We start from the raw sequence: 24760 nt of genomic DNA on the forward strand, positions 1-24760 counted from the left end.
ACTCAGGGGATATTAATATCGCCCTCTGGCTGTGATTTAATAGGATGTGAGGGGATACCTTTAGGGGAACTAGGCAGGGAAAGTAGGACCCCATACCTATTGCTATACCTATTCTTCATAGGCCTTAAGATTGTTCTCAACAACAACAGCAAAACCTCTCTAAATGCTATGTAGGGATGAATTGGGAGTGAGCACGGGACACTGAGACTCACTGGGTCACTGTGTGTCTGCTAGGGGAAGTAATGAAGGAGTGAGTACCATCAGGGGTCTTCCCTGGCCTTCACTTCAGGAGAGGAAGGAGAAGCCGATATGATTAGAAGGTAGTAATGAATTCACTTTTACTGTATTGAGTTTTTGTTTGCTGCCCATTTAATCAATATGGCGTAGGATACAGGATGGGAGGGATCAACCGGGATTTAGGACAAGGAGAGGAAACCCAAGGCCTCTGTTGGCTTTTCAATATGTAATCTCTAGATGTTTTAAGGAACAGCCGAACATTAAGATGTCAGGCATTTGCCTGTTGGGAGAGGGAGAAATGCTTTATTCAGAGATAAAAGTAAGTATGATGTCTTTGTGGAAATCCCATGCACAGGCTGCATAAGATGAATTGCATGCGCGTTAAAACAATAAAATAGCTGGTTTCCATGTTCTTAGCAAAACACACTGGACCTTGGGAAATATGATCTTTAATTTTTACAACAAGCCTAACATGTTTTATTGTTTTACTGCCTTCCGAAATGGTAGACGTCATATTATCTAAGGCGTCTTCTCATGAAGTTACATGTTTCTTTTGTGTTCAAGTATTTGATCTCCCAGTGGGGGATGTGGAAAGGTCTGTTTCGCAGGTCTATTCCATTCTTACACGGAAGCACGATACTATGGGCTTTTAATACCTACGCCCCTTTCTTATCCCGATGTCATGACTTCATCTTGCCACGATGCCATCATTTTTTTTTTTTTTGGTTAAATTTGTACCTTGTTTTTTTATAATGATTGGAAGGCATCGCCTCCTTTCTATTGGCTAGTTCTCAGCTTTGCAGACTTCGCAAGCATCCTTCGCTTGGGTGATACAAACAAACAAACAGCAGGTGTCCCACACTGCCATGGTGCATTAGCTTCAACTTTGCTACCTACCCTCACTGGAATCCCTAACCCCGCACAAGTAAGCAAGCACAGCAAACAAACATCCAACTTGACGGCTACTCCCGTGTATTACAGCGGATGCTTATTCTCCTTCTTTGACGATTTTCTATACTTTAAGTTCATAGATTCTCTTTGAACGCCCATTTAAAGTAGGCACATCATGCTTATGGTCTCTCTCTTATTGGTTTCTACACAGCAAATCACAACCCACATTCTTCCCATACAAAAGACAGCAAAAGAAGCCTTGAAAAATAATTTTCATGTAGAGGTCAGGCTGCTCTTTCCAATGAACTTCACTTTTCCCATGATCTTAATGGTTTTTCTGATCATGACTTGGTATTTGAAATGTAATTTTTCAAAGACATTTCAACAAGAAACACTGACCATCATATTCCAAGTCCATCAAAATGCATCTGAAGCCTGAACAATGCGCGTCATATAAACACTGAAAAGGTGGGTGGTCTCGGGAAATGTAAGGATTTTTATGTGATCTGATTCTCCATCGAATCTGTAAATTTTTCTGATCCTTTGCCTTTCTAAAACAGCAACCTTAGATGTAAATTTAACTTCTCGCCACTCATGCCATCTAGTGGCCACTGCTGTTAAAAGCTTGATTTTTAAGGAAGACACCTAATGACTGGGGGCGGGGTACACGAAGACCAAAATCGGTTGGCCACTACAATTTTCCTGTCTCTTTTCCCATCACTCACCCCTCACCGGGACACGTTTTCTTCCTTTGGTCATTTTAGATATGCGCAGGGATGCGCAAAGGGCACGAAGAGACACACACTCTCAGAGCCTCACTCCCCTGCACACTGACATTTAGAAAAGGGTCTAAATTCTCCTGTCATTTGCAAAGGACAGGGGGAAAGGAGTTGTGGCAAGACCTAGCCAGAGGAGACTTGTGTGACTTTTCCAGCAAGTTGGACGGGTAATATATTAACCTTAGTATCGTTAACATCTGTTTTGAACAAAAATAATTACAAAAAATTAAAGAACGAGGGGGGAATCACTTAAAAATTCTGCCGCGGAGCTTTGCAGGTTTTGCGACCCAGTCGCCCCCCAAAGGCAACCAATTCCTTCGCGTTCCGCTCTGTTCACCCCCCCCCCCTTTGCAGCTTTTCTCGATTTTTTTTCGGCCCCCCTTTCCCACGCTCATCTGGAACCGGGGCTCCGGAGGCAGCAGTAAGCCACCGGTCCCCTTCCTCCTCTCTTCCATCAAACAGCCGCGGCCAAGCGCCTTGAAGCTTCCCTTTGTTCATCCGAGGCTCCCTCATCCCCGGGATAGAACCACCTGGATGCTCTCCCTTGGTGACATTTGGCGTCGAGGCTGGTGGGTGGCTAGGGTGGAGCGAGAGGAGCCCGAGGGGGCGGGGGCGGAGAAAGGTCAAGGCGAGGGAAAGGCAGGAGACGCCTTTGCCTAACCTGCGTGGCGGGGCGTTCGTGCGGCTCTCGCTCTCTCCCTGCTTATTTATCGATCGCACGGGCAGAGCAGCGCGCGGAGCTCGCTCGGGGGAGATGCGGGACCACCCACTGGCGGGGAAGCAGCGAGCAGCCCTCTCGCGCCCCCGCGCCGCCGAGCGCCTCCTGCCTCCGCGCCCGGACGCCAGCCCACTCCTGCCTCGGTCCCGGCCCCACGCTGCCACCGCCTGCCCCGCAGCCCCGGAACCCCGCAGTCCCGGAGCCCCGCAGCCCCGCAGCGCCCCGACCCCGGGGACGCCGGCCGCGCAGTAAGTTGGCAGGAGCGAGTGGCCTGGGCGGCTCGCCTCCCCCGCACCTTTTTGAACTTGTTGCTGTTGGCTCTGCTCGCCTGCGCCTGGCTTTTGGGAAGGTGACAAGGAGGAGGGAGGCACAGAGGGTGGGGGAAGGGGACAGAGAGCTCGCCAGAGCTTTATTTATGCTCCCCGGGAGCCTGGGATCTGGCTGCTCGGGAGCCGCTGGCTCTGCCTTTCCCTTTCCGGGTGCAAGGCGACAGCAAAGTCTCTATGCAACTCAGCCCCGGCGCGTACTTTGCCAGGTATGTACGGCGGGCGAGGCGCGTTCTGCGCGGAGGCAGATGCTGCTGCCGCCACGGCGGCGGCGGCTGCCAGCTCCCGAGCTCTATAACTGTCACACTGCACCTGAGCTGAACTTGAACAGAGAGTGAAGGGGCCCATCAGGCGAACGCTCTCTTTCGGCTGGCACAGAGGGTGTCAGTCGACGTGAGGGGACAGAGAACTCTAGACCGACGCCCCCCGCCGCGAGCCCTGCACTTCACCTCCATCTCTGCAAGCGCAGCGTTGAGTAGAGGAGGCCAGCGGACTCCAAGGGACGCGGGACAGCGGCTGTGACCGCATTTCTGGAGCTACAACAACAGGTCGTCTTTTTGAGACGCCTTTGGCGGGAAGGACCACTTCAGCAGAAGGGGAAGGTGAAAAGGTTCTTTCTTTTAAGAGACTACCACTGGTTGACTTTCCCTGTTTCCTCTCACCTGCTCTATATACCGACCCTGTATCAACCAGACTGTATCAGGGGAGAAGTGAAGACACCTGTTTGAAGCAAGGCTGTCTCTAAAGTCACCTGTGCGTTTAGATGTGCCAGGAGGTGCCCTGGTCCAACTGTTGGCAGAGCTTTGTTTAGGCTCTATGGAGAGAGATTTTTAGGTCACTGTATTTTTTTTTTCTCTCTTAGTATTCCAAATACTTGTCTGTGAGAGAAATCTGGCTTTTTGGGTACTGTGACTTCACCTGCGCCACCTTGGAATAACCGTGTTCCTGTGAGCCGTGTTCCCCAGTGTTTTGTCTGAGGTGAAGAAGTGGGGCATTTTGTTACTTTCATTGTGTTACTTTGGGTGACCCCTGATCACTCTTGTGACCTCTACTTCAGACAACATGGCAGCCGGTGTTGCAGCATGGCTACCCTTTGCCAGGGCAGCCGCCATTGGGTGGATGCCTGTTGCCTCCGGGCCTATGCCAGCTCCCCCAAGGCAGGAGAGAAAAAGGACTCAGGACGCTCTAATTGTGCTGAACGTGAGTGGCACCCGTTTCCAGACATGGCAAGACACCCTGGAACGATACCCAGACACTCTGCTGGGCAGTTCCGAGAGAGACTTTTTCTACCACCCAGAGACCCAACAATATTTCTTTGACCGTGACCCAGACATCTTCCGCCACATCCTCAACTTCTACCGCACGGGGAAGCTTCACTATCCCCGCCATGAGTGCATCTCGGCTTATGATGAAGAATTGGCCTTCTTTGGCCTCATCCCAGAAATTATTGGCGACTGCTGTTATGAGGAGTACAAGGACCGCAGGCGGGAGAATGCAGAGCGCCTCCAGGATGATGCAGACACTGACAATACAGGAGAGAGTGCTCTGCCCACCATGACTGCTAGGCAGAGGGTCTGGAGGGCCTTTGAGAACCCCCACACCAGCACCATGGCCCTGGTGTTCTACTATGTGACCGGGTTCTTCATTGCCGTCTCAGTCATCGCGAATGTGGTGGAAACAGTTCCATGTGGGTCTAGCCCAGGCCACATAAAAGAACTGCCTTGTGGGGAAAGGTATGCAGTGGCCTTCTTCTGCTTGGATACCGCCTGTGTCATGATCTTTACGGTTGAGTACTTGCTACGCCTGGCCGCAGCGCCTAGTCGTTACCGTTTTGTGCGCAGTGTCATGAGTATCATCGATGTGGTGGCCATCCTACCCTATTACATTGGGCTGGTGATGACAGACAATGAGGATGTCAGTGGCGCCTTTGTCACACTCCGAGTCTTTCGAGTCTTCAGGATCTTTAAGTTTTCCCGCCACTCTCAAGGCCTGCGTATACTGGGGTACACACTGAAGAGCTGTGCGTCAGAACTGGGCTTCTTGCTCTTTTCCCTCACAATGGCTATCATCATTTTCGCTACGGTTATGTTCTACGCAGAGAAGGGCTCTTCAGCAAGCAAGTTCACCAGCATCCCTGCAGCCTTCTGGTACACCATCGTCACCATGACAACACTGGGGTAGGTGCCTTTGTAGGAAATGAGATGGGGATTGGACATGGGGTGGGTTGATTATGAATCTCTTCCGGCTTCCTGATGCTTTAGCGTGACTACATTTTTTTCTCTTAATGGATTTATGAAAGCACTTATTCAAAAGTTTAGAAACAAATATTTTGATCTGTGAAATGGGTATGACAAAAAAAGATTGAAATTACCAGGGAGTTGCAGGCAAATATTAATTACTGATTCTATATAGTGACAAATATAGAATTATTTGACTAATTATGTGGATGGCATGTTTTTCAACCTAAGACTCCTGTCTAACTTTACATCATTTTAAAAATTATAGATACGATTTTCAAAACTTTTATATCAGTATGCTATTATGTTCATTTTCGTTATGAGTAATGTGTTATAATTAGAATATCAGATCAGAAACAGGTCAACTATACAAAATATAATGTTTGGAAGTCTAGGTTTGCCTCCTTTTGTAAAGAAAGAAGCATATGCCTGTCAGTCATCCCTACAGTTTTCAGAAGCTATGGTTCCCATCAGTCAGAGAGTCTACAGATGCTCCATCCACTACACATGGACGGCAGAGCAGCGTCTGTGAGACCATTGGTTACCATGGATCAGTTGCAGTGTGCAATTTGGGGTTCAAAATTTCTCCTGGAGTTCTTTCCTTCATTCTTTTATTTGAGGGCATGAAGTTTTACAAACCAAAGGAAGGTTTTCTGAATTTGTGTTTTCAGAAATGGACTTCTAGGGAAAGAATTCAGACTTCTCTAGATGTTATAAAGAATGGTGTGGAGTGATTAAGAATGTTACTCAAACTGCAGAAAAGTAGCAGCACTTGTCGGGGTAGGAAAGCTAACAAAATAAACCAGAAAGAGAGGCTACTTTGCAGAGTTCGTAGGTGATCCTTGGAGAGGTATCAGTGTTCCTTCTTTGGCTTTGTGGCTACCTTTCTTGCCTACATAATCAGGGTAAGAAGGATTTGATAAGGACTCTAGGAAAAAAAAGTTATTCCCAAGGCTGTATTCTTGGTTTTGTGTTTCTGACTCACTTAATTGGCTTCTTTAAATGACATCGTGGTTAAAGTCAACTTAATTTTATTGGCCATATTGTGCTGAACAGAATTTCTCGTGTTATATGGCCAACTAGTGGAATATGTTTTTATGAGGGGAAATTTCTGGCTGAGTTAATGAAGAAGACTGGCTGAAGTAAAATATAGTGCTTTGGATTTTGATTAAGTCTGCCATATCCTTGAGGATATAATTATAGCTTTTAAAAGGTGAATGAAGGGAACTCAAATCCTTCTGCTTTCCTTCCCCTTTATCCTGTTGGCTGTTTTGTGACAGATAAGAGAGGATGTGGCAGATTATTACAGGTGCTTACCCTTACTCAAAAGAGTTATGCCTTTTTTTTTGTTCTGTCTCTGTGTTGTGTGAATCATGAAAGGACAGTCAGGTAGCTAGGATTGCTGTCATTTCCCATTCGAGCTCTACTAAAGAAGCTCTATGTTAAGAAGAAAACAAAGGAGAAGCTACTGAGAGACAATACACTTTACAAAACGTGGTGGCGTGCAGGTTTTTCCTGAGGTCTCAGTGAGTCATTTAGAATTGCATGCTGTCTGGATGCTCGAACGTAGGCATCATTACAAGGAATAGGGACAAGTTTCTAATTTTTTAAGGAGCTGAAATTCTGGACGTGAGAAGTTAATGTCAACATTCCTTTCTGGAGACAGCTTCCAATTCTTTCTCTATCTTGAAATGTCTGCTACTTTCTGGAAAAATGGGGCTGTGTTACTATTACTGCTCACAAGCATTCTCTTGTGGATGATTTAAGAAACTGCGTTGAAATACTTGAGCAGCATCTGGGCAATCAGTTCCATTTGTCCTATAGGAGAGCAAATACAAACAGTTAAATACACAAATCTTCTAGAACTTGGAAGCAATAAGGGGGTTGACTTTTAAGACTTCCAGTTTGAATGAAATTGAAAGTTTTTTTAAGAAGATAATCAATGACTCATTAAAAAAAAAAACAACACCCAGGCTTTTAAAGCAATAAAAATATATGTGAACATTGAGGAAAGCCTGTGTTTTATATAATACACTACTCTCTGTTAACAGGAATATCTGCAGTTCCTTTTCTAAACGTGTTTATAGTATTTTAATTGCCTGCACAAAACGAATCTTAAATGCCTTGTCTTTTGGTGTTTTACTGTTAGTAGCCTTGTGGCTCTGTGCTATTTAAGAGTGGAAGGGATGTAACACATCGGTCTATGACTTTATCTTTTATGCTGCAACTTTAGAATGGGAAGTATAAACTTTCTGGAAAATATGCAGTAGTTTAGCAGTTGTCAAATTGTGACTGATGGATGTCCAAGAGTTTGACACCAGACTTTCTATGTTCTCTTTATGTGGCTATTATTTTTAATGAAATTAATATTTATTAATTGATGATATCAGACGTGAAATTGACATCCCACACGATGTTATCGGAAGTACCACCTGATATGAACACTGTTTTCATGAGAGGAAAAGTAACCAAGCACCTTCTGATTCAGGTCTGAAAAGACTCAGCTAATACTTTTTGAGGATCTCCAGTTGGTTTTGGCTTTGAAGAACTCAGTGTGTGTCTCTTGGGACTACTGTATTTATATAATGTTTTCAAACATTAGCTTTGTCATAGACTATAACATGACTATGCTTGCTGGGTAAGTATCTAATCTGACCGGAAAATGAACACAGTTTGAAGGCTACTCATCTTGTATCAGTAAACGTAGAAAACATTGAAAAATATCAATAAAAGGACATAAGAGAAAAACTTGTTAAGTGCTTAGACTGGGTGACATGGGCATCAGTTCTTTCATCTTGCCCTTCCTTTTCAAGCTTATTTATTTACTGACATGGGACCAGGAGGCCACCTCTCTGTCCTATCCTTGTAATCCCTGATCCAAAGTGTAAAGTCTATTGGTTTGAATTGCCTTAGCCTAAAAAGAACCCACAGTCCCTCTTTGGCTAGGGTTTGGGACAGCATATCCACTGGATGTATTCTTCTCTTGCATAATACTAAGATTGGCACATCTCTAAGTATCGGCTAATGACAACCAGAAGTTGATTCGCGAACATGGAGATGAGCCTCGGTTTGCACTCTTCTTCATGGTCATGACTTTCCCATGGAAGAGATCCCAGGTGGCACAGTAAATCCTTGGGGATGTAACATCATGGTAGGCAAAATGTGTGTTCTCAGCCACGTCTCCCAACCATATTTGCTCATAACGTGAAGCTGAAGGAGTTAAGAGATACCGTTCCGTTTCTGCAGCCCATTCCACTTCTTTAATCACAAAACTGAGTTGTTTTCATCAAAGGTTTTTATATGGGAATAAAAACGCCTGTGTGGTATTTCTGTAAACATTGGGCATAAAAATCAAATGCTGTGAATATTATTCTGATTTCCGAGCAAACTTGAAAGAACTAAAATGTTGATGTGCTCCACGGAAAGGAAACAATCAGGTAGAAAACAATGTAACTTTATTGAAAATTTTTCTCATAAGCCATTTTTTTCTTAGAAATAATTTAGGAGTTGATCATACCTATATGATCATATCAACCAAGTATGATACTCTTAGAAATATGCATTAAAAAGAAGATTGAAGATATTTATTTATTCATTTATTGATAGATAGATAGATAGATAGATAGATAGATAGATTCTCACTGTCGATATCTGAATGATCTGGAATTCACTGTGCAGCCCATACTGGCTTCAAAGTCATAGAGATGTACATTTAAATAACACCTTCTGACTACCTATTACTATTTAAGTTATATAAGTTTGGAGAATGCTGAGAAGATAATTTACAAAATTATTTAATTTATAAACTTCCAATTTTCTCAGTCCTTCTGAGAAATAAGTGGAGTCATATTACCTCGTGAGGTGTTCTGTACATAAATATGGCTAATCTGTTGGTCTGAAAATCTTTAGAGGTGAGAAGCACACAAATTTCTTTCCAATAAAGAACACTCCAGATAATACTCATTTTTATTTCCGTTTGCCTTAGTATGGAGCTGTTGACATGGTCTTTTAAAGAAATACAGAGAAGCGAGATATGTATTTGCTGTTAAGCATCAAAGGTGAATCTTAAAATGTTTCATTGTGTTTAATCTTTAATTTGAATTAGAAATAGCATCTGATTACATTTTAAAATTTGTATATGTTAGCATCTAAAATGTGAAACTTCAGTTTCCACTTGATTTCCAGACAGAAATGTGCAAGAAAAAACATGTGTGCTGGAAGGGAAGCTGGTCCTTTGGTCCTCTCAGTTCCTCTTCACTTATTAAATACTTTATTTTTAGAATCAAACCATGTATTTCTGTGCATCCCCACTTTGTGTGTATGTATGGGTAGGTTTGTGTGTGTTTCTGTGTGTGTGTGTGTGTGTGTGTGTGTGTGTGTGTGTGTGTGTGCACAGTGCACGCACACATGTCTGTGGGCCTGCATATGGAGGCCAGAGGTTGATACAAGCTGTCTTTCTTTCCTGCCCTTCACTTTGGTTTTTCAGACAGGGTCTCTCTGAAGGAGGACTTGCTGTTTAGCTCCACTTGGTAAGTCAGTGAGTTCCAGGAATCTCGTCTTTACTTCTGCAGCAGCCCTGAGATATGAATACTTCTACAGGAACTTGATTTGTATTGGTTCCTGTGGTCCAAGCTCACTATGCTTGCAGGACAAGCACTGGTCTCCTCTGCAGCCCTTATATTTGTTTAAGGAGGAGTTTCTGAAGCTCGAATCTCCTTTTCTTTGCATTTCTCACTTTGTTGTAGTCCAGTGCGGCCTCTGACTCAGAAGGTAGCTAAAGATGACCTTGAAATCCTGATGCTTTTGTCTGTATCTCACTGGTCCTGGGATTATAGACTTGTGCCACCATACAAATTTCTTAACACCAGATTTCTCATTTCCAAGAGGAAGGGAGATGTGCTTTTATTGAAAGTCTGTCATTTTACACATATGAGAATTTTGTGGATTGCCCATAATTGGAATAGTGAAATTGTAATAGTAATTTTTAAAATTACAGTTTTGTATGTTTTTAATCCTGAGAAATCCAAATGTGTCTAAAAATGTGCTGTAATAATTATTTCGGCCTCGCTTCCAGTGCCACAGAGCACCAGGAGGATACGTGAAAAGGCCATTTACTTCATTAGAACCCTTCATCTGACCCCAGTTTTGAACTCTGGAACTCACTGTTCTGTTTGTACCACTCTTGCTGGGCTATGTGGATTTTGCTGCAATCTTGGCCCTTATTTATCCAGCCCTGGGGTGGATCATGGACAACACCCAATCACTATCATACGGCTGCATATTCTCCTCCCGTGAACTTTTAGGCCATTTGGAGCAAACTAATTAATGGTACCTGGCCGGATGCAAATGGAAATCAAGCAATTATGTTGCCTAGATTACCTTAAAAGAGTTGGCTTGTGAAATCCTGAAAATGTGCACTTTCTGTTCTCTTTCTTTGACAGAGTAAGAACAGTGAGATCATTCACTGTGAAGACGTATTGTTTTTCTGTCAGAGCTCCAATAATTTATCCCTTCTCACTCTATATATGCCTTATTTCATCTTCTAAACAACAACAACATCAACAACAACAACAACACACATGCATACACTCATATTCTTAGGTCTCAGGCTGACCAACGATCCAAAAATGAGTCAAACTTAGATTACAGGAGGATTTCTGGAGGTTACATAAAAGCCAGTATCCCTCAGGAAATTGTGAAACCACTTTTCATCCGCCCAAAAGAGTCAATTTCCTTACTACTGGCAGAAGGGATCTGTGGCTACCTGTGGCATCGATCAGTGTACCAATCAGTGTACCAAAAACAGTGCTGGCCTCCAGGCTCCCTCAGTATTCTAAATACTTACTATACATTTCAAAGTCCACAAGAACATCCTAGCCCTTTTCACCTCCTCCCATACCCTAAAGTCCTTTAAGTTCAAGGCCTTCACTTTCCCCAGCTCCTCATCCTTCTGAATTCTGGCTGTTCTCACTATTCCTCCCCCCACCCCCCCTCTCTCTCTCACACACACACACATACACACACACACACACACACACACACACACACACACACACACTTTATCTCCCTATCTCACTCTATCTTCATCTTTTTCCACTCTCCTACTCCCCTAACTGGCCACGTTCAGTTCAACTATTTCTCCCTCTGCTCTGGCCTCTTAGCAATGCCTGTTTGTTCTTTCTGTCTCTCTGTTTCTGCCATCTACAATAAAAACGTTCCCTAATAATGGAATGGTCATATTGGCCATTTTTTTTACTGTGGTCCCTCATATACATACACACACACACACACACACACACACACACACACACACACACACATATATACATACACACACACACATATACATACACACACACACATATACACACACACACACACACACTGTGTATCTGTGTGTATAGATGAAAAAGGAGGTGATAGAAAGGGAGAGAGGGAAGGAAATATGTAAGGAGGAGGGGAGAAAGAGGAAGGTGTTGCCTTGTCACTAGCCTCAGAAGCTACATTTGGCGGGGTGGGATATTGTCTAATGCTATGACACGGGATCGAAACCCAGGAGGGGGACACTTCCTTGTGTGGGCGTTTGCATTTCAGAGGAGTCCATTGACTGCCTCTCTGCCTTTGGTTCCTCCTTCTGAGATCCAGTCTTTACAGGAATCTCCATCTCTATTTGCAATTACACTTGAACTTAGAAAGTGCCCTTTCATACAGCCGCCATTGTCATCTGGTTTTCTTTCCTTCTTTCCTAACTAGATTCAATGGCTTTTGAGAGGTGCGTGCACAGAGTGAGGAGCAATTTTTCTCTATCAGTGCTCGAATGTAGAGAGTGATCTTGCTAATATTTTGTTGATTTTTTTTTATTTTGTTGATTGAACCATGAGATGATACAAACTCCCCACAGAGAGACCCTTAAGCATGGAGGAGCCCTTCTCAGCAGGATAAAAAATATACCAATCACAGTTAAACCCCTGCTTTCTTTAGTGCTGAAACAATGCAAATTTATTGTTTGAGATTTAGTCTTCTAATGTATCACAACCTACCCTTTTACTCTGTCTCCCTCTCCCCCTCCCTCTCCCCCTCTCCCCTCTCCCTCCCCTCTCCCCTCTCCCTCCCCTCTTCCCTCTCTTCCCTCTCCTCTTTCCCTTTCAGCCTGCCTGTCTTTATGCTACCTTTTTCTTTTTTTAAACTGTGAAATACTACAAAATGTCTCTGGTCTATCATCCATCACTAGTTCTTCTGCAAAGCTCTGAATTAGTAATTGTCTTTGTCCTTAATCAGCTTCTTCTACTGAAGAATAAGTAAATTGTACATGCCCCTGGGAAGCAAAAGGAGACATATTCTGTAAGTCAGTCTTACCTTCATTTTTAAAAATAGTTCAGATTTAAATAGGAGCAGTTGAAGGAATTCCTGCACTAAAGATTATCTCGATGACTGTCACTACAAGGTATCTTTTCTTTGACCCATTAGCACAACCTGACAAGATTTTTTTCCATCCAGGTATATTGATTTGAATAAAAGTAGTGACTGCGGCCTGCAAGTGATGAACAGCTGTTAGCCATAAGATACTTCAGGTCTCCCATGGCTTGGTCAAAACACTTGTGTAATAAGAAATTCACTTTCTAAGCAAGGGTTTAGTGTTGAACGGACGGAGGAACTGGGAGGAGATGGGGCAGGAGAGAGTGATCGAAATACAATTCTCGAAGAATCAATAAAATGTTTTTGAAACTTAAAAAAAGTAGTCCACAGTTGTAAATAAGGACGTGGATGCATGTGATCATTTCATACAATCAGCTTTGCCTTGGGAATTTGGACAAGACTGTTACGTAAAGAAAATCTGAATCATGGAAAGTGTAGGGGGAGTAGAGAATGAGTTAACAGAAGTTCATAATGACAAAAAATAACATTGACAGAGTAGGAGGGAAGTTGAAACAATGTCAGATGGGATGGCAGGACTTTGTTCCCTCTTCTACCCTCCAGTAGAAGGCTTCATTTCACGTATGCTTTGCATTTGTTTCCCCTCGAGGAGTACCGACCCGGCACAGTGCTTGGGGAATTTGAAGTAATCCCAGTATCCTATACTCTCAGGAAATCAAATGCGAACTGCAGAGCTCAACTCAATTCAACATGTCTGTTGAACCCTTATTACCAGTTATTGACCGTAGCAGTAAACTGCACCCTACTTCCCTGTGCTAAGAAACATGCAGAACTACACTTGTGGGATAAACAGAAATTAAACATGCATACCTCATAGAACATCAGTTTTCTGTGATAGAAATAAATCGGGTTGAAATATTTGCTATTATCGGAAAGGGCTAGATAAGGTGCTTTCAAGAGGAACGCCTTTGAGCTGAAGACCATTGCAAGGCATGGAACAGAGGTGAAGCTGTCAGAATGATGCTTTACAGAAAGGAAGAATAGGTTAGGAACACCCCTTACCCAGAAAGCTTCAGACTAGAAAGAATTTTTTTTTCCTTGCAGGTTTTGAAATTTTGCAAATGCATAATGAGCTATCTTGGGTATGCCATCCAAGTCTAAAGGCGGAATTCATTTACATTGTATATACGTTTTATGCACAGAGCTGGAAAATAATTTCACACAATAGCTTTAGCTCACTTGTGTTTTCGCTGGGATGTGCTACCTGGGGGTTAGATAGGGAGTTTTCCATTTAAGACATCACAGTGACACAAAACACATTTGGTGGCATTTTGACTTTCAGTTCCAGACTGTGAATGCAAAACCCGCACAGAGCTCTCACGGTGAGGAGTTTGGTGTGTTCTGTCTACTCCCTTTGTATCAAGTGGAGTGCAGAGCTGGGGAGTAAATGAGTTGTGAAAGTGGGTGGGGGATGTTACTGGACATTGGAGACCATCTTGAAGACTTCTGGCTTCTAATGGCTTCAGCTGCTAGACTTGACATTGTAAGAGATTGTGATGTAGTGAAAGAAACAAAAGAGGGGAGCAACACCTCTTTAATTCCGTGTACATCTGCCGAGTTTTTGCTTTGTAGCATTCTGTCTGAATGCTCTCCCCTTTAGTTTCGCCCTCCGAGAGCTAGTCTCACTGACCTTCTCCATGAAGCCTTCCGCCCTCTGAACCCTGCACCATCTCCAGAAAGAATTACATTTGATGCTGGCACTTGTCATTCCATGTATGATTTGGAGTTTTATCTGTTTTCAGCTATTCTAAGTTGAAAAGCTGTCGTGGTTGCAGTGTACGCTTCTTGGGGGCTGATTTTTCCTAGTGCGCGGTACAATTTTAGAAAAAGTCTGTATTAGGAAGGTGCTGATCAGGGTATAGATGTTTGCAGTAAGGGAGGGATGCCAATCACATAGTAGTTTATCTCAAGGCGAACAATAGTCGATGAGTCCAAGAAAAACGTAGGTAGAATTTACGAGAATGGGAGACATTAGAGAGAGGGGAGCATGGGAGGGATGTGGCATATCTTGCTGTTAAAAATGAACACAAAGTTTTGTGGTACTTTGAACAATTATAAAACTCTTTTAAGATTAACCGCTTTTGTTAGTGATATACGAATTCCAGCCCTTATATTTATTCTATTTACCTCAGCTTAAAATTATAAACAGTTACTTACAAGATTGCTTAAAATTTTAGTAACTTACAAGTTATGGTTAAATTGCTCCTAGCTGCGAAAAAGATTAGTTAAATGAAAAGCCCAATTCCACATTTTAGCTTAAAAGAAAGAGCCAGTGTTCAATAGATGTGAAACTTTATCAGAGATGACAGGATAATTTAAAGACTTTGAGTATGGATTTGAAGATTAACAGCTGTCTATTCTAATATTAGTGCTTTAGAATATCACACTGATATCAAATTCTATTTCAAGGATTTCCGATACTTTTCTCTCACTTTACTGTAGATATATATATATATATATATATATATATATATATATATATATATATCCTTTCTAGGTGTTTGTTACTTTTGTGAACTTGGAAGAGAAAGTGGCTCGTGTGTCTTGAAACCTGTGAAGATTCCCATATGATACATATTTTTCAGTAGAGCCAAATTGGGAACATTCAAGTAACAGGTGTGTAATAAAAATACACAGAGCTAGTGCTTCGATAAGAACCACAGTGCTGGAAAACTAAGCACAATCATAAATGGACAATTGGAGAGGCCTCTGTTTAGAATGGTAATTGAATTAACATCATAAAGTATATATAGGACTTTAACTTCTTCGTGTGCATTTATGAATTAACATAATCAAATGCATATCCACATTGATATCACAGAGAGTGTACATTCCTATATACATGAAACTAAGGGTGTTTTCCAGTGACATTTCACCACGGCATGCTCTTACCAAGAAAGCACCTTCCTTTCCTCCACATCAGGACTATATTCTACCCAGAAACTCTTCAGAAATGAGTAGTGAAGATACCTATGATACACTAAAGCTACCACAATGGCGAATTTCTTGAAATTGCCTGGTCTTTGTTCGTGATGAACTTGGGCCATGACAGCTACACACTCCTAATTTACTCTCCTTACACTTTTAGAGCAATGCATTATCCTCTTCCCAATTGTTATAGAAAATAACCATGTATAACCCTATTCTACTTTAATGCATTTTGAGGGTAAAACATTATAAATAGTGCTCTAGATAATACTTGAGAATTGTATAAATGTTTTCAGTTTTTACCCAGTGGGGTGGTTTCAGACTGAAAAACAAGTGCAAGGATAACTTTCTTAAATTAGATCAATCCAGTAAGGTGTACTCATATGTTTTTTCATCTTTATTAAATTGGATATTTCTTATTTACATTTCGATTGTTATTCCACGTCCCGGTTTCCAGGCCAACATCCTCCCAGTCCCTCCCCCTCCCCCTCTCCATCGGTGTTCCCCTCCCCATCCTCCCCCCATTACCGCCCTCCCCTCAAGAATCCTGTTCACTGGGGGTCCAGCCTTGGCAGGGCCAAGGGCTTCCCCTTCCACTGGTGCTCTCACTAGGCTATTCATTGCTACCTATGAGGTTGGAGCCCAGGGTCAGTCCATGTAGAGTCTTTGGGTAGTGGCTTAGTCCCTGGAAGCTCTGGTTGGTTGGCATTGTTGTTCATATGGGGTCTCAAGCCCCTTCAAGCTCTTTCAGTCCTTCTCTGATTCCTTCAACGGGGGTCCCATTCTCAGTTCAGTGGTTTGCTGCTGGCATTCGCCTATATATTTGCTGTATTCTGGCTGTGTCTCTCAGGAGAGATCTACATCCGGTTCCTGTCGGCCTGCACTTCTTTGCTTCATCCATCTTATCTAGTTTGGGGGCTGTACATGTATGGGTCACATGTGGGGCAGGCTCTGAATGGGTGTTCCTTCTCTTTCTGTTCTACACTTTGCCTCCCTATTCCCTCCCAAGGGTATTCTTGTTCCTCTTTTAAAGAAGGAGTGAAGCATTCGAATTTTGGTCATCCCTCTTGAGTTTCATGTGTTCTGTGCATCTAGGGTAATTCGAGCATTGTACCCACATTTTATTGGTCATAAAAGAATATGCCCAACGAAGCACTGCAAATGCCTTGTTTTTCTCCTCAGTCCAAAGGTATTAAAATCACGATGTGTAAGCTTGCAGAACACTTTAGAAATTGCACTGTAAAAACATAATTTATGTTTGAAGAAAGTAAGACTAAGTATAGATGGAATTACACAAAATCACAGGACTGGTTATTAAAGACCCCGAGTTAGATTCGGAAGAAACTTTTGGTGAAGTTTAATAACAAATCCAGTATAATTCCCTGAAAGGCCTCCTGTATTGTTTTCCTCCATTGTATAACAATTCTTCATATCTATACATTTCTCCACAACTTAATTAAATATCCAATAATTATTCTTTTGGATTTTATTTTTGATCTTGTATGGCTAAGCAAATTCTTGTGGTCACTCTCGTTTGTTGTTCTTTCTGGGTAGTCTGCTGGTCATAGAGTCTTATTAGACTAAGTGGAATTCCTAAACAAAATGAAAGTATGAACCCAGAATTTTGTACAACTCTCCAAAATTATGATTATGAAGATCATCATATTAATAACATTGAAATCAGACTGTGAATCCAGGATGAAATATTTTATTTGAACCAATTTGGGACTAAGGAATATAAAAAGAAATTCAAAAGTTGAAATATTAAGTTCATAATTTGCTTGAAAAATATATTATGCTTTCAGTATTAGATGCAAAAGGAACCTTAAGGATATCTTAAAGTAAACATTTTAATTTAGCATGTATGTTAAGACAGTTCCTTGTAGCTCATTTGAACACTATGCTTCTATTTAAAATAATGAAAATACTTGTTTTAATTTAATTCCATGGATCCTGGAGGAAGAACGGTTTCTATCAGTTGTTTTCAGAGGCTAAAATGTTACTACAGTCAGGGAAATTAGGTAGTAAGTGAAAACTTCTAACACTTCAGGGTAGATGTAGTTAACTGGATAACTTATAAGGACACAACTTAAATGTCAATAAAATGCATTTTCAAAGCTTATTCTTTTGCTAGTAAGAGTTGGAGTTGAAGAAGCCTGACTATTGGTTGACACCATCACACACAATGTTAAGTAGTTGTTATCCTTTATATAACTTCTGTCACTCCTCCATGCTGGACCCTTCTCATCACTTTCTCCATATGTTAGATTCAGCAGCTCTAATGACGAACTACGAAAACACAGATCTTTTTGTTTTTTAATTTGCCTCCTCTTACTTCACAATATATTGTGTCCCTTTCTCTCTCTTCACAAGATAAGAAGCAGCTGGTATTCTGTATCTATTACTCTTTAAAATTAAATTTTTATTGAATCTATTCAATTCGAACATGGATAAAATGTTGCATGCAGTCACTGAGTTCTTCTACGGCTTATAACTGGTTTACCATCCATGACAATTGGTGTTCTCACTTCTATATATCTCCTTCTTTTTGTGTAGATAGTATATAGTATTTATTTTTCTTCAAGTATTCTGTTGATGAAAGCATATAGGTTGCGATCTGACCATTGTCAACATGTAAAAACATTAACCTTTGTATATACCTTGAGGTGAAATTTCCAGAACATATGGTTGGGATTTATCTTGAAGGATAATACCTGTTTCCCTCCAACATTGGGAAATAATGGCATACATTTTTCTAGTCCTCTCTTCTATAAACAAAGAAGTTAATGGTGTGGTTTCTGGTATCGCTTTTACTCTTCGCTTTCTAAAATAGAGATTAGGTTTTGTATCATATCCTGTATTAATCTGCCTGTATTGTAGCCAGATCCTTTCTCAAGTACAGCGATATGCAAGAATAGAAAACAGAATTTTCTCAGAAGGGGCTACCTACTTCACACATTCCATTGAAATTAAGAGTGAGGATTTGAGGACTGAAGTTGGCATTCAGGTAATTTCCCGATAAATGGCAGTATTTCATAGAATGTTACCTGTAACTATTGCAAAGAGAAACAATGAAGAAAATGCTTAATGCTTTCCACTTCATAATGATTACTTTTATCAGAAGATGGGCGTGCTCAAAAAAATGAAGCATCACTGTGAAAGGGGATACAAGAACAAACCCCGGAAGACATTTTCATATCACGAAATTTTTTAATAGTAGGTACTAAAGTGAATATTACTTCTAATCATTCATAACTACCCTCGTCACTTTTTATGTTTACAACCAAAGACAGTTCTTTTGTGAAAAGCATAGTAAAGTTAATGTCTTTCTGAAACAAGGGATGTGTGCATAGATTGTGCAAACAAATTTGTCCTTTTCATTCAGAGTCCAAATAAACTCATATCCATATAGAGTAAAGCAACTATTATTTTATTTAAAATGAAGGCGGCTTCTAGTGAAGCAGTCTATGGTGGCAATATATTCTAATATACACACACGTATGTATTTAAAACTAAACTGTGCAATAAATTAAGGAAGCGTTGGACAATTCACTTGTATTCACGTCGGTGTCATTGTTTCTCACATTCCCCAGTGCGCGTTTTTAGATGAGTTCATGTTACTTTAAGTGTTATCAAACTGTGTAGGCATATCAGGAGGACACACCCAAACACGTATTTACTGAGTACAAATGCATACACATAACTAAAAAACATGTATAGATGTAAAATTTGTATTGGGCACATTTTCATAGGTTGGCATGTATACCATTTTCCTATTTGGAAATACATTGAGTGAACTATTGAGGATAAAATAGTCAAGAACTGGGCATGTAGATGGTGGGACAAGTACATTTTCCCATATAAATGTGTGCTCATATGTATATGGGGGTATATATATACTTAAAATAGCTTATAGATTTTGAGGTTATTTACAATACACACACACTCATGCATGCACGCATTCACGCACACATGCACAAACACACACACACACACACACACACACCCATTAATAGTCTTCATCTAAAGAGCATCTCCTTCTATTTAGATATTTCTCTCTGTGTTTGCTATAACAATATATTTTTTCAAGATTTTCTTTCAAATTCTATCCATTCCCCTCTAATAACCCTTCAGGGATTCATTTAAAATAAGTTAACTGGTAAGATAATATAATAGAAATGGTCACTATTTAAGTATTAAGTTTTCAGTATGAAAGTTCAATGCTCACAGCAATAGGTTGAGCCTTTTGCAGAAGTAAACATGAATATGAATTTTTTTTACTGCTACATGGCACACATGTGCAAAATCAGCTCTTACTGTCTTATTGTTATTTTATCAAATACATATTAAATGAGATGTTAAACTAGTACATATTTCTTTTATGTAAGCAAACATTTTTATATATTTTCTTTAAATAAGTAAAAGCCTTTAGTTCAATTAGGCAGAAAATAATTGATGAAGAATTGTTAACTTACCACAGAATTTTAATTGAATGGTTTCTAATTCAGAAACTGGAATTTTGAGTCACAAAGTTGTTTTTTTGCTGAAAATTAAACACTTCATTAACTTTCATTAGAAAAACTATAAAAAAAGATCTTAAGTTCCCCGACAATTTTAGCTTAAAATTACATAATCTTCCCTTACTTATTTTTATTCTTTTAACATTCAGAGCATTTGAAACAGTTTATTGTGTTAACTCAAAAGTATCCGAGTACCAGGAGTTAAGATGGGGAGGAGTTAATGAAGAAGAGAAATCAAGTTAATTAAAGCATGAATAAGTAAGGAGGCTTTAACTGTACATCCAGCTACAGCAAAAACAACAACGACAAAAATTTTCACAGGACTTGTCCTAAACAATGAATATGACTTTGTGAAGAGTATTTAAAATTACACTCCATTTATTGTTCTGCCACCAAACCCCGTGTAGCATGTACATATGCATGTGCCACAGTGGGTGTGCTGCTGTCAAAGGATGATTTTCTGGAGCTGGTTCTAGCATTCCATCACGTGGTACTGGGGATTAACTTCACTTCCAGCAGCAGCAGCTGCATTTGCCCACGGTCACCTCATCAGCCTTTGTGAAGACATTTTAAGAGGAAGGCTAAGATAAACTTGACACACGGGTTACTTGCCAGCACGGGGACCTGCCTCTGCCCCAGCACTTTCGTAGCCTACTGAGACATCGTTCTGTTGATGAGGGTTTTTATTGGAAATGATCACGGAGGAAGGTGTGATAGTTCAGTTCACAGTTGGAAATGATGGGGGGTAACATTTCTGTCTTTTTAGATAATTCAAAGGGGGCTTTCCATAATAATTCTGTATATTGTAAGCTTTTGGTATGGTATTTCAGTGCATATATACAATATATACTGACTAATTCAGTGTAACTAACATTTCTATCTTCTTAAACTTTGTGTTTATAACCTTTAACAATCATAGTAACTCATAAAATACATAGCAAGTAATGAGGATTACGATGTTCTTCCGTTGAACAGTAGAATTTGTTTATTCAGTGAATTCAGTGTTTTAAACCTTCCTTTCATTATCCCTTCTTTCTACCCTTTCCGTTTGTAGAAATAAGTATCCCACATTAAGATGGATATTTTTAACATCCATATATGAGAGGTTACAGATAGGATATGCTTTTTCCATGTGATTTATTTTACTCTAACACAGTGTGTTCACGTACCATGCATTGTGCTGCACAGAACAGGATAATTTTTTATGGATGAGTAATGTTTCACTGTGCATATCCATGCCACATTTTCTTTAGCCTCCCGTGCGTTAGTAACTTGCTAGATTCTGTGTCTCAGCTATTGCCTACAATGTAGCTGTAAACATGAATACAAATGTAGCATTTCTTGACATGCTACTCCCCACCCCCCCCCTCTCTCTCTGTGTGTGTGTGTGTGTGTGTGTGTGTATGTGTGTGTGTGTGTGTGTGTGTGTGTGTATGTATTAACAGGGAAATGGTTGGATGTTATGGCGAACCTCCCTTTACTTTTTGAGCACCCCATATTAGAGATTGTTCACTGACACTCTCAGCAGCAATTGTAAGTAGTCCCCTCTTCAGTTCTTCATCATTTCTCTCAATCCTTCAGCGGATGACTAACTTGCAGCTTTCCCCCCATTCACACGTAGTAAATAATCTGTTTTCTCTACCCCTTCAATTTGACGGAATATGATTTGAACATTTATTTTAATTTTGATACTTGTAATCTTTGTGGCTCATACTTAAAAAAGAAATATTATTTGTACACCTGTGTGGGAATTGTTCCTCTGCAGAGTTTCAGGTATTTAGGATAAAATTGAGCTATTTTATGTTGAATTTTATAGCAGTTAAAAGATGCGGTATAAACTCTTGGGTTTTAAAATATATCTTCAGGTGGAGCTAATAAATCTTTCCTAAAGGAAAATACTAGTTTTGTGAGAATATAGTAGTAGTGTCATAATGAAGGCAAGGAGGTCGAATGACACCCCTAACTTCTACATCATCACGGTGTATACACATGGACATGGTGAGCACATGTGGAATGATAATAGAAAGGATATGCAGAGATCATAGGTATTGAATCACGTGATATATCTAAATGAAACCATAGGCTCCTAGAATTTACTTCAAGCACTCCACGTTGTTTTCAGAGGTCCATGACATTGGCGTTTTTCTCCACTGGTCATGTTTTGAGACCCATTAATCTAGGAGACAAGACAGAATAGTACTTCAAATAAAATTACGCATCCTAGTCCTCAAGAGAGCTACATCCTTGACACTTCGGCATGACCAATTATTAAAGTTACTGATGTCCCAGTATTGTCAGAAACAGGTAGGCTGCAGTTTTCCTGTCTAGGATAACGGATCATAGTGGATCATGCATAACAAAGATTATGCTGGATCTCCTATAGAGCAGAAGATCTCAGAAAGCAACTCCCCAAAACACTGGATCTTACAAAACTCACAATGTGAGTATTTTCCTTACTTTTGAATAATTATTTTCCCTTTGCCATTATATTCTATGTAGATAGAAAAATGTTTTAAGGGGATTTCCTGTCCCCAAATGAGTAAATATAGGGGAACCCAACTGTATTATACTTGATAGATCCTTAGATTGTAATTGAATATTCTGGAAGAAGTTTTTTGTTATTGTTTAATTTCAGACAGGACACTACTTAGCCAGGAGGGACTAAACGTCATTTTACAGCCCAGGCTGAGCTCAATGCACTGCAGAGCCTAGGCTACCCCTGAACTTGCAAACTAGAGGAGACAATACTATTGTTTCAGTCTTTCAATGTGAGGATTAGGAGCCTGATCCAGCACCCCTCATTTTAAGGAACATCTTATCTAAATATCAACAAAATGGCTGACTTGGCTTTTCATGGCTGTTAGTCTGCTAAGGGCTATGTGTTCTCTGGACAGTATGTAATATATATTCCTCTACATAATCTAGATATAAAGAAGCCACCTTTATAAAAGCATTGTTCTAGATTAATATTACCAGGAATTGAAATCTACTTTTGATTTAGAGGATGCTGTCTGATGAACGGTGGCTCGAGGGTCTCTGGTCATTATTTTGAAAAATAAGAATATCCGTATTTGGAAGATATGATTAAGTGCTAGTATTCTGATATGATTTCAAGCTAATATGGATGTTATTTAGTGCCATTATAATCAGGATGCCTGATGAAGCATTTGCAGGATTGGTTTTATGTAAGATTTTTTTTCTTGTTCTGATATGTGGGGAAACACCTTGTACAAGACCTTCTCTGGACAAAAGATAAATGGATGTAGTAAAGCAAGAGGAGTGTAAGTGGGAGCAAAGGTTGTATGACACAACCGGAGTCTAAAGGAGGGTAAAGTAAGTGCACTCTTATACTCCTGTTCTGTGTCAGGCACCATCCATGGACACCATTTCTTTACTCTGTAAATTGACTTTCATATTTCCTTGGCACATTCCAAGTCACAGATGAAGAACGCCAAAGGCAAACTCCATAAAATTAACAAGATAGAAACCAACAAAATAAAATGGCACCACTAGAATCATGCTTAAATTCAACAGGCTTAACAGGAAAAATAATCAGAATATCTTAGTTAAAACACGAATAACAAAAACCAGAGGGCTGTGTTCTGAGAAGCATGTCTTGAGGTTTTATATAAGAAGTTCTTCTGGGGTAAGATCAGAGATGATTCAGCTAAATAATGCCAGCTCTCACTCTTCTTTCTGATGCAGTGTCTTTCTACTGAAGATCTGAGCCACAAAATAAACAGTCACTCTTATCTTTGCAAAAGAGTAAAACTACCCTTTCCCTTCAGCAGAGGCTAGACATGAACATCAGCCAATGTCAGGCACATTGTGCTCATGTTCTGACCTGTTTAAATCCAGACTATTAAAGACAAAGCAACTTCAGACTTCTACTCAAGTTCTGCTCTTGGCAGGACTGTGACTTCTTGTTTCTTTCACTTGATTTAGAGGAATCATTTGAGAAATCACGGTTGCAATGAATTTTAGTAAGTTCCTTCTAAAGTGACATTGTGTATTATTATTATTATTATTATTATTATTATTATTATTATTATTATTACTATTTTGGTGTGGTATCACTAGGACAAATGAGAGAAGGATCCAAGGATCCATGAGTTCTACAGTGCTTCACCTGGGACCAGGTTACATTTCAGAAGCCCGTTGACAAAAGTCCTCAGTTCAAAGAACCTCAGCCCTTACTTGACACCACTCCCATGGGTTTTAAAACATGGTGTAGAGCACTACAAACTCTGCATGAAGATTTCCCCCATTGGGTGTAAAGTTGAACGTATGCTTACCATAGAACGTCTGTCTGTCAGTCGTGTTACTTTAGAAATACCTTGTACTTTGATTTCCGAATGTCTAAATAAACATCAAGATTGCAGGTCTGCCCTCAACTCAGTGTCAACATTAAATATAAACTTCCTGAATTTTAACACTGTTTGATGCCGACTCATTCCCCCAACAAACCTTATCTTCCACATCCTTATTCATTGTCTTAAACTGGTGAAAGAAATCCCACATGTCTATGCTACTTCTCTTTTCCCCTTGATGCTGGTTCAGAGTTATTCATATCTGTTCTGAGCCACTCTGAGCTTCAGACAACATTTTCCAGATTTATGCTATTAGGAAATACTGTATCAGAGGCTTTGGCTTTCATAGAAAGCATAAGAAGTGGCCATATGGAGAGTAA

The 24760-nt window shown here is 40.5% G+C and overlaps 2 protein-coding genes across 3 annotated transcripts in view; both read left to right on the plus strand.

Annotated features, from left to right (window-relative positions):
* Positions 1 to 1904: 1904 nt before the first annotated feature.
* Kcnd2l1 (potassium voltage-gated channel subfamily D member 2 like 1) lies at positions 1905 to 3289 on the plus strand. Its single transcript, XM_039109048.2, has 3 exons — positions 1905 to 2074; positions 2262 to 2328; positions 2489 to 3289. Exons 1-3 carry the CDS (start codon positions 1905 to 1907, stop codon positions 3287 to 3289), a joined length of 1038 nt encoding a protein of 345 aa, XP_038964976.1.
* Positions 2571 to 24760, plus strand: part of Kcnd2 (potassium voltage-gated channel subfamily D member 2) — a 501946-nt gene continuing 479756 nt past the window's right edge. The window contains exon 1 of one of the 2 annotated variants that reach the window (XM_039108326.1): positions 2571 to 5128. In XM_039108326.1, the coding sequence (XP_038964254.1) occupies positions 4014 to 5128 (1115 nt within the window). In that variant the 5' untranslated portion in view covers positions 2571 to 4013. The remainder of the gene's footprint in view (positions 5129 to 24760) is intronic. The other variant, NM_031730.2, reaches the window with a different exon arrangement.

The sequence above is a fragment of the Rattus norvegicus genome, chromosome 4 (assembly GCF_036323735.1).
Source record: "Rattus norvegicus strain BN/NHsdMcwi chromosome 4, GRCr8, whole genome shotgun sequence".
NCBI classification, from domain to species: Eukaryota; Metazoa; Chordata; class Mammalia; order Rodentia; family Muridae; genus Rattus; species Rattus norvegicus.